The 10,224-nt window shown below is 41.3% G+C and overlaps 1 protein-coding gene across 1 annotated transcript; it reads right to left on the bottom strand.

Annotated features, from left to right (window-relative positions):
• Positions 1-2,033: 2,033 nt before the first annotated feature.
• On the bottom strand, positions 2,034-8,546 carry btbd17a (BTB (POZ) domain containing 17a). The gene is made up of 3 exons (XM_067576371.1): positions 7,474-8,546; positions 5,168-5,465; positions 2,034-3,744 (listed from the first exon to the last, which is right to left on the bottom strand). The coding sequence occupies exons 1-3, from the start codon at positions 7,559-7,561 to the stop codon at positions 2,670-2,672; spliced, it is 1,461 nt and encodes a 486-aa protein (XP_067432472.1). The 5' UTR covers positions 7,562-8,546; the 3' UTR covers positions 2,034-2,669.
• Positions 8,547-10,224: the final 1,678 nt, after the last annotated feature.

Below are 10,224 nucleotides of genomic sequence, written 5' to 3' on the forward strand. Positions count from 1 at the left end.
ATGATGCAAAGTTTACATCCCTTCCAAAAATATGTTCATTGTTTTTTTTAAATCTGGAAGAAAAGACCGAAGCCTGTTCATGAATTCAGTATCGTCCCAGTTGGGAGCTTAAAAGTTAACTGGAATAAAACTGGAGTTTAAAATAAGTTTCCTGTCACAATGATGTATCTTCCATTGGTTTTATATCTGAGGCTGTAAATTGAATTCTATTATTAATCAATATTGCTACACATCTAGCTTTTATGTTAAATTTTGAGTAGGAGATTTAGCTAATCCAAGGTTTATGTAATCTCAGAAAATATAATATCTGTTTTTAAGGCTTTAATGTGAGTCAACGCTCTGCAGCGTTTTACTGGTCTTACTGGTTCAGTCCACATCCGTTCCAGCTAAGCACCCTAAAGCCACAGATGTACTCCTGAGCGGATGCATAAGTGGGCGGCTGTGGACACCACAGACAGTAGATCATGACAGATCCGCATACCTCCAATTTCTTGTGAGTCCATGCAGTCACAATGCTGATGTCTACGTCTACACCCTCTGATGATGAAACTTACGTCACGCTGACTCTAGTGGACTCCCACTTACTCATGGAAAGTATAATTTCAGTTTAACAGAGCAATCTGGCCTGTTTCCTGTGTTATCTGACATATAAACTGTAGAATTTCTTCCAATCTGAGCTGAGGTAACTCCTCCAATCTATAAAGACTTCTGAGACAAAACTTGCTGTTTTGAGCTACATCAATAAACTTGACTTAAGTAAAAGATGAAAATCATATCCTAGTATTACTGTTCTGACCTTTGTTTGAGTGCAAGTAGTTTTTTGTGTGCTGCAGTGCCCCCTCCTGATCATTCAACGGTAACAATTACAAAACTGTTTCCTTCAGAGCTAACCAAACAGAGTAGAGAGCTCATGTGCCGGCATCTGCTGCAGCTATTTTTTTTCAACATTGTTGGCTTTGGCACTATTTGTCCGTGAGTATTATGTGTTAGCGATTTCTTTACACTATATGCATCATATATTTGCTGTGTATTTGTTTTGAGGTGACTAAATTGATGACTAGCATAGCTGCAACCTGTTAGCTAACCTGCTTCGGTGACATTTTTATTTCTCACATGGTTATGTCAGTGTAATGAATATTGTTCAGATTCTTATTTCTGTTTGCATTTTGTGCTTTGTTGCAGTTTTACAGTAAATGTGGATCTTCATTAAACATGCAAGAAAAGTTACGCCTTGTGTTTATTGGACGACTGCAGACTGTTGGCTAACTGTCTAGCTTTGGATAAAGACTACTCTTTGCAAGGACAGTATAATTACTAATGAATTATATGCACCACAGATTACATTTGAACTGCCAATGAAGTGATGCCAAATCATAAAATGACATGACAAAGGTGACAATTTAATTTTAAAACTTTAATAAAAATCTTTATTATCAGGTAACATTGATTAATGCAACAGTGACTCTAGTTAACGTTCTCAATCACAATGAACTAGCAACAAGGTACTCTGACATCTACTGTGGCGTGGAAGCTTAAAAGTGTGGTGGGACTAAGTAAAAGTAAAAAATAAAAGTTCAATAGGATGAACATTTGGTACCCGGTTAGCTTGATTTGATGATTTGCAAACCAAAATATGTCTTGACGTCCAGGATAAAAAAATTGGCCAAATTTTGTTGAAAAGTTCAAGTTTTTATTAGATATCTAAATTACATATAATTGTTGTTTCGACATCATTTCAATGAGTATCTTTCAATGCGAAGCAGGTCCTAAGTACATAATAAATGTTGTCATTCAAATGCTGTTGAAGCCACTGTTGTTTGTCACTTTTCAATAAAATTTTGTCTAGTTTTAACCTCGTCGTCAAGATGTAATCTGACATTAAATCAATGCTTACTGGGTGATGAATGACAATTGTCACCCCTTAATTGTAAACGGGGTAAAATAGCACCATTATTTAAAAAAACAATACAAAGAAAATGTTGCAGGAACAGAACCTCAAACATGAAGGATAAGCCTGGTGATTTATGTCATGGCTTAATGTCAACAAATCCTAATAAAAGACTTCAGACTTCCCTACTCTGCCTGTTAGTCTCAGTCCCAAACCCGCTGGTTCCTACTGAAGACACAAACCTTTAGAATTGGGTCACAAATATATAGTTGTATTTTTTAAAAAGGCTCAATAATTTCCTGAAACAGCTGGGCATTTGTTGGGGACTATTTTCAGCGGCGGATACTATTTTTCAGCGGCGGATGAATCCACATTTGGTGCTCTAGTGAGTATTTCCAGCAGGACGGTGTTGAAATGATGTGTTTTTAGTAGTTTTTGGACACAAATGGAGCTCTACGGCACAGAGGAATGCTTGTCGGTATTAATTGTTGGTTCTTTTTATAGGATTTGTTGACAGTAAGAAAATAAAATACAAAATTTCACCGGACTTGTTCTATAAGAGACGTGTTGTGATTTTACACTCTGCAGCTCTCAGATTCTCATGAATCAAGCTTTACAGTGTGTTAGTTGCCCAATGAAAACAGCAGTTTAATGAGACAATGATCCAAACATCACACACGAGGAGGATTCAGATCCACGTCCCCATGATGTGATATGAGCGAGATGTCGCTTCAGAGGGTCGGAGTGTGTACAACGAGATGTGGTGGCTTAGTGAGGAGGGTCAGTTCTTGGTGGTGATGAGGGTTTGGTACAGTGGCTTCACCACAATGTGGAGGAAGAGGGAGCTGTCGATGAGGTATTCAGACGTCCGGCGGTACAGGTCGGCTTCGGCCAAGAAATCCCCGTTTTCCTCGGTGCTCTGATGGAAGTTGTAGACATGTTTCACCACCAGCTTCCCCTGCTGCTGAGCCATCACAAGCACCGTCTTCTGGAAGTTCACCCCGGCGAAATCGGCACTGGACGTGGCTGGTGTGATGATGATGCGAGGGCGCCCTCCCTCCACTCGTGTCGGCTGCATGGCGCCTGTCTCCGTGTATATCGGCCTCATGCTGAGGGGTAACCAACGTGGCGAGAACAGGGCGTTCCAAGTCACCCGCTTGCTGGAGTCATGGCCGCTGGGTCCCAGCTGAGTCTGGAAGCTGGTGCTGCGGTCGTCTCGTGTCGGGTTGTTGATGATCCAGGATGACCCCCACACTGGTGAGAGGTAGTTCCTGGGCATGAAGAGGCTGCAGTTCACGTCAAAGTATTTGGCCATGTGCAGCGGTGACGCAGAGTGAAACTGGTAGGACATATAGAGCAGGTCACGCACCGACTCCTGATAGCGAGCTAGGACCGAGGACTGGGTCTGCAGACGGAAGAGCTCCCGTGGCGGCATCATGGCGTAGCGCACAGCTCTCAAAGCGTTCTCCGCCGTCAAACCGTCCGGCTCGTTCTGAATAATCCAGGCCTCCAGCGCCGCAAAGAGCTCCATCTCACTCTGCAGAATGAGGTCCGAGCGCTGCAGCAGAGACATGAGCAGCTGGCTGCTGATGGTCACCCACTCTCCGCTCTGCAGCACCGAAGACAGGTTCCAGGCCAGATACTGAAGGCAGTTGTCTCTCAGAGTCACGTCCCCGGCGATCAGGGCATACTCGTACCAGCCCGCCACGTGGCCCGAGGGGGAGTCCCGGGCTAGATTCTTGGTCATGTACTGGGTGATGCCTTGCTGGAGAACCAGCACCTGATACTTAGTAGCCAGCTTGTGTAAAGGAGTGGCCTGCTCCAGACGCAGAGAGATCTCACCACAATACAGATACCTGCAGAGAGAGGGAGTAGAGGTTGAATGTGCTTTTGAACTTACTAAAATTTACTGATGATACATCTGAGGTCATAGTCTTTGGTCCAACAAATTCTACCAGCCTGGTTCACAAAATATTAGTAATTTAGTAGTAATTTTCTGTTTTAATGTTGTCTAGTCACGCTCGCATCTCTCGTGCAAATCTCCAAAGTTAGGTAAATTCTATCTCCTACTGACTTACATAAGGTTATACACATGTATTTGAGAGTTTCCATTTCACGTAAGGAACAAGAAAAAGTCTCCAATAGCCTAGTAGGGCTCATCGGGAAGGCGGGTCTTAAAGAGACAGGAGTTAAAACGGCCTGTTTCAGACAGAGGCTGAACCGAGCGGCTGCAAGTTAAACTCCAGTCTGCAGAATGATGTATGTGCAGAGTTTGACGCTAGATGACTGTTTCCACATTCATCTGCTGAAAGGGGAAAGTTTCTCTGTGCTCATTGAAAATCTGATTTTAAGGGGTGTGCCTACGAACATGATTTGTGACATCACAACCAGTTTGGAGCCGATCTTGGTCCGATATGCAACTCATACAAGTGTGATGTGGAAACTTGAAGCCTGCAGCGCACATACACTGAGAATGGACTTTACAGTGATGTAGGAGACATCTTGTGATCAGCAGTTAAACTTCTGAGCTGAAATATATTTACATATTCATAGATTCCTGGATTTTTAATGAGGGAGAAGGAGGAGATGCCATTATAAGGATTTTAACGTAGTAATTATACTTTATTTCTGGAAAAGCCATATCACGTTATTGTTCCAAGCAGAATATTTCTGTATGTGTTAACACATGTCTGTAGGGGAAGGAAATGCATTTTATGAACTATAAATCATGCAGTAGAGTCCCAGAATAAATAAATAGACCTGGAAATGTGCATGATATGTGCCGTTTAAGTATCTTCACACCTCCAAATGTCTCCTTACTTAAAGTTGCAGCTGAAAAAAACTTTCTGCTTTCAAGATTTTATTGGTCCAATAAAAAGCAGGTCTAGTGCAGGTTTTTTTTACGTCATTAACATTTGAGATAGAAATAGATTTTTTTGTGGAGACTCCTAAATGTCTTACTGCTACACCGCAGGACCTGCTATTGAACAATCCAGGAGTTCACTGACTGGTCCATTTGTTTTATAGTCAATGTTGTACTCATTGATTGTGTGGATCAGATGTAGGGCTGCAGAGTTCATCCCTCTAGAGGAGTGTTTTTCAATCCTGGTCCTGGGACACCCCTGCCCTAAATGTTTTAGATGTTTCCCTCCTCCAACACGCCTGATGCACATGATAACTGTGTGATAACTCAATGAAACTGAGTGAAGCGGAGGGTTGATGTGTCTACAGTGTGATATCTCCCTCATACCAAGAGGAAAATATGCTCTCCTGTCTGACCTGATGAACTTGTCAAACACAGCAGCGCAGTCGGAGCTTTCTTTCAGGACCAGGGTGCTGCTGTTGCGGCTCAGCAGCATCTCCTCAAACACGGGGCTCTGCAGCGAGAGCACCAGCGAGTGAGCCTGGATCACCTTCACCTCGTCGGCATTGGGCGTCTCCACCCTGAGCGACACGTCACTGCCGTTTCCCTGAACCAGCAGGGCCTCCAGACGCTGCACCAGGGTCAGAGAGTGACTGATGGTGTCCGCGCTGCCGCCGCCGCCACCCTCCTGGGCCCCGTCGACCTTCAGCATGCCTGGCGGAGGTGAAGGAGGGACAGGTGGAGTTATAGGATTGGGAAATAAGTAGATGCACTAATTTCCTGTAGGGATGTGCAGAAGTTGCATGCTGGATATTTATTGGGGCAGATAATGGGGAAGTATCATCTGAATCTATGCCATTGATTAGTTCAGCTGCACGGGTTGTCTGGATAATGAGGGATTGTGGGTCACGTTTAATTAAAGCTTTGTTTCAGCTGAGGCAGTTGTGGCACAACCGCCCCACCCCTCCCTCCCTCCTCTATTACTGTAACTGCCAGGCTCTTGATTCATATTAGCTAAGTTCCTCTTTCTGATTCTTCCGCCTGATGAAAACGGAACGTAGTGTGAACTCAGTTGTTAACCGCGATGTTTCCCATAAATCACTAAAGATACAGTTTAAGCTTTAGTCAACAGATGTGTCGTAATGGTAGCAAGCGGTCATCTCTAAGAACAAACCCACTCAAGTCAACTGTAGTGTTGAAACCTCTGGCAGTGTAACACCCAGTCCTCCCAATCAATCTAAACTTATGGTCAGTCATACATCTCCTCTGTTTGACCACATTTATGAAAGAAGGTATAAAAGGGTCGGTTCACCCAAATTACAAAAAACCCTACACTTTTTTGTTTTGTTATATTTTTTTTCTCGTTCATCTATTAATTTATCCGTTGTTCTCTGTCATTATCCTCCCTCTGGTTAGACCACTTCTCAACAATCATGCAAAACTCTCAACTCAACTTCAGCTAAGTTATAATTTCATGTTATATTCTATTGTTTTCTTTTTATGTTTCATGTCATTGAATGTTGTTGTCCTGATGTTCTGTCTTTTGCACCAAAAAAAAAAAAAAAGTGCCTTTTGTATATTTACATAATTTATTGAGATGTTTTTTACATCATATTTTAGTTGTGTCTCACACGGAGTAGTATGGCCACAGAGATTTTGAAAATTCAGTTGCAAAAATGTGACAGTATTTCTAGATTGTAACTCTTCATTTTAGTAAAAAAGTGAGAGCAGACTAATTTATTTCACTGTTATTATGCTGTTTATTGACTGTATGAAAATTATTTGGGTGGGGAGGGGGTAGAATCTTATGTTTCACTTTTTTTAAAGGCTCTCTAAATAGATATTAATATTTTCTTTGGACCCTTCGAACAGGCTACATCCTCCACCCAACGTGTTGTGATGATTAAATAAATATAGCCCCTAATGCCACATTAGAGGTTAAATTCCTGCCTCTCTCTGGTCTCAAAATTGACATTTTGGTTCTGTTATAATATAATTGACATAATTCAACAGAGCCAAGACTGGTGTCCTCTGTACATGACAAGGTGAACCTTTATGAACTTTGGCACACACAGAAGCTCTAAAGTTATGTGTGTAATTACACCGAAAGTGAAATAAAACATAAATCTGGAGTGACAGAAACATGAACGCTAAAAAGTCAGACTCCCCTTCAGACAGAAGAATAATAACTTTTATACAGTAACTTATTGTATTTCTTCACTGGCAATAGAGCTGCAACCATTTATCAATTAGTTGATTAGAAGAAAATTAATTGCAAAATATTTCAATTGTTTACTAATCATTTCTAGTCATTTTTTTTTAAAAGAAAAAGCTTCTCAAATGTGAATATTTTCTGGTTTCAGAAGACATTTGAGCACATTTTTCACCATTTTCTGACATTTCATAGATCAAACGACTTATCTGTTAAATGAGAAACTGATTAATCGTCAATGAAAATAATCATTAGTTGCAGCTGTAGTTGTAGTGGTCATGTGGGTTTTTTCTTGCCCTTAAATGCAACACTGAAAAATGACATTTATATTCATGAAGAGGAATCCATCCATTATTAGTTAGAAAGCCTTCTCAAACACTCATTTACAACAATATGACTCTGGCAGACGCACCCACAGTCATCTAGCAAGCAAACTACAATCAGTCAGCTCTTGAAATAACTAATTAAAGTTAGACTAGACCACAAGTGAGCTAACGAGCACTATCTCACCTGCAGCAGCTGCCCCCAGGTGAAGACAGACAGCCAAAAGCAACATCCCAACATGTATTTGAACCAGGCGGCGGACTTCTTTCACCATCTTTTGGTCTGGATTTCTCTCCGTCTGCCCTGCCGGCTGTGGAGGACGAGGGGGTCTGTGTCTGAATGTGGGACAGGGGTTCCTTCTCGCCACATCCGGCCCACCGCCACCCTCTCACACACACACACACACACACACACACACACACACACACACACACAGAACCTCATCGATTGGTGGGTGGAATCAGGCCTGGGTTGTTTCCATGACTACCACTTTGATTCTGACTTTCCTATCCTTGGGTATTAGCGCTCGCTGCACGGCATTGATTGGGTGGGGAGGCTGCACGGGGGGGGGGGGGACCCTGAGACAGGCTCTGGACCGGGATGTTCAGAGTTTGAGTGAGTTAAAACACTTATAAGATCTAATCTACATAATCTGCTGTCCAAAAATGAACTTTATCACAGGCTGATTTGGGACACTGAAGCTGCTATGATAGGAGATCAGTGAGAAAATTAAGCCAGTAGTTGCATTGAATCTGTTCCACATGCATTTAATCAAATGTGTGTCACTGTGCTCACCCAATTCAGCTCCTGTGCGTGACACAGCAACATAAGCAATTTATTCACAGCTTCAGGCTATGGCACGCTTCATTAGGAGGCGAGTAAGTTATACGATCAATACTTCTCTCTTAATTATTTTTTTTTACACTAATTTTTTTGAAAACATGTGTAACCTCCAAGCAAAATTTGAGCTCCATTCAACAGCAAAGTCATTAATCATGACTCTGCAGCTGATATTTGTGCTGTTTTAAGCTCATGATCTGCTTCGTGGTGTCACGTCAGCGCTGTTTGACCCCTGCCTGTGTTTACGGATCACGTGTCGCTGTCAGAGTCGATGGTGATCCCGAAAGGATGAGTTCTTCTGTCCCAGTCTGACTCTGGATTGAAAGGAGTCCTCTGTGTCTGGCTGAGAGCCAACAGGTCATACTGCGGCCTGCATTGTGCACACGCAAAACATCTGATTCTTCTTTGTTTTTCTGTTAAAGAGATATGTTAAACAGGGGATTTTCTATATTTTTACTTATTGTCAACAAATCTCATGTGCAGAGCCAAACCAACCATGAACTGATATATAAATATGTCTTATTAGACTTCTGCTGTTGTCCAAAAACTATTAAAAACATTGAGCCACATACGCTGCACCGGGTTCCTTCATTATGAAGAGTTTGGTCACTTTAGTTTGTTTAGAAACGGCTCCAAAGACTAATAACAGCGATCACGTTTTCATTCTCTGGAGAGTAGTTCTGTGTAAGGCGTACGTGCTAAACAATTATGAAGGTTAGTGTTGAATTCAGTCCCCTGTACGCTTGTCTTTGTACTGATTCTGGTACAAAGTGGCTCCAACAGCAGCAGCCACAGCTGTAAGGTCTTTATGACAAATGAAAAATGACTCTTTAAACTGAGCAATGACTTTTCATTTACTCACAGCATCTAAAAATGACATTTCAGTAAATTCGGCTGTGACTTCTCTTTCTATAAAAAAACGTTCTAGTCACTAATCTAGGAACCTTGCTGTCATCCATTTTTAGGGGAAACTACTTACTGAAAAAATAGCCCATTTGATCACTGTTGACTGTGCACTCTGTTAAACATATGTTTAATATCATGGTAACACTGTGATTGTACTGGACAACATCCATGCTTGTGTGTATGTGTGTAACCATCTCAAGTCTTTGCAACAACCGCTGCAATCCATACAGAGAGAGAAAGGCTGCAGTCGAAGCCGAAGTGTTCACCAACCATCTACTATTCAAGACTAACTGTATTTGCATCTCATGTCCACTAGAGGGCAGACAAGCTGCATCTCATCGGCTGCCAGGATCCAACTGATGCACATTATTCACGACAGAATGTAGCTCTTCACCTTGACTAAGGGCCTTATGACAGAGAAGAGCCTGTGAGCTACTTTACTGTCATTTTCAAAAATTTAAAATTATCATTAAGTATGTTAAAAGGAAAACAGGACTGAGTCAGAGAGCTGGTGAGACACAATAAAGGAAAATTAAAGAGCAATCCATTTTAAAAATGGAAATGTACAATATGTGACCCATACACTTGCTTTTAAGTGCACATGCATGTATAAAATTATCATACTGTAAGTGCTGTTGAAATTTTGTTTTATCTATTCATGAATGCATCCACTGTGTGCTTTTACTCCAAAGTAGGTTTTTTTTAATAGACATTTTTATATTATTTTTTATTGTATGAATATGTAGTGCATAGTGTATTCAAAGAGATATACATTGTGGTTATTCTGTGGTTATAAAGTCACGAGGATAAAAATTCAAAATGCACTTCACTTGATTAAAATGCAGCGTCCAACATGCAATGAAACTGTGAACATTTATACACGTTATCATGTTTCCTAATGATGTGCTTAAGCCTGCTTCTTCATTTAAATGTAAACTGATTGTTTGATCCATTTCGGGGAGTTCAGATGTTTTTACTGAGCAGCTGCGGGCGACTCATTTATTTCACGTAACTGTGACCGACTGAAGTAATTTGGTCACAGGTCAAATACAGTCTTAATTTATTGAGTAATGGAACATTTGTGTCAGACAGAGTCACTGCTTTGGTATGATATGAACAAATAACATAGACGTGTGATATCAGCCAACCAGATAACTGTAAAATATTTCATGGCTGTTATTGGTGTGTCTT

The sequence above is a fragment of the Thunnus thynnus genome, chromosome 20 (genome assembly GCF_963924715.1).
Source record: "Thunnus thynnus chromosome 20, fThuThy2.1, whole genome shotgun sequence".
Classification (NCBI taxonomy): domain Eukaryota; kingdom Metazoa; phylum Chordata; class Actinopteri; order Scombriformes; family Scombridae; genus Thunnus; species Thunnus thynnus.

Bases quoted from the DNA above. Each gene is read 5' to 3' on its own strand.
- btbd17a (XM_067576371.1), bottom strand. From the start codon at position 7,561: ATGGTGAAAGAAGTCCGCCGCCTGGTTCAAATACATGTTGGGATGTTG. The intron at 5,466-7,473 runs GTGAGATAGTGC...CACCTCCGCCAG, and splicing joins CCTGGGGGCAGCTGCTGCAG to GCATGCTGAAGGTCGACGGG. The intron at 3,745-5,167 runs GTCAGACAGGAG...CTCTCTCTGCAG, and splicing joins GTGTTTGACAAGTTCATCAG to GTATCTGTATTGTGGTGAGA.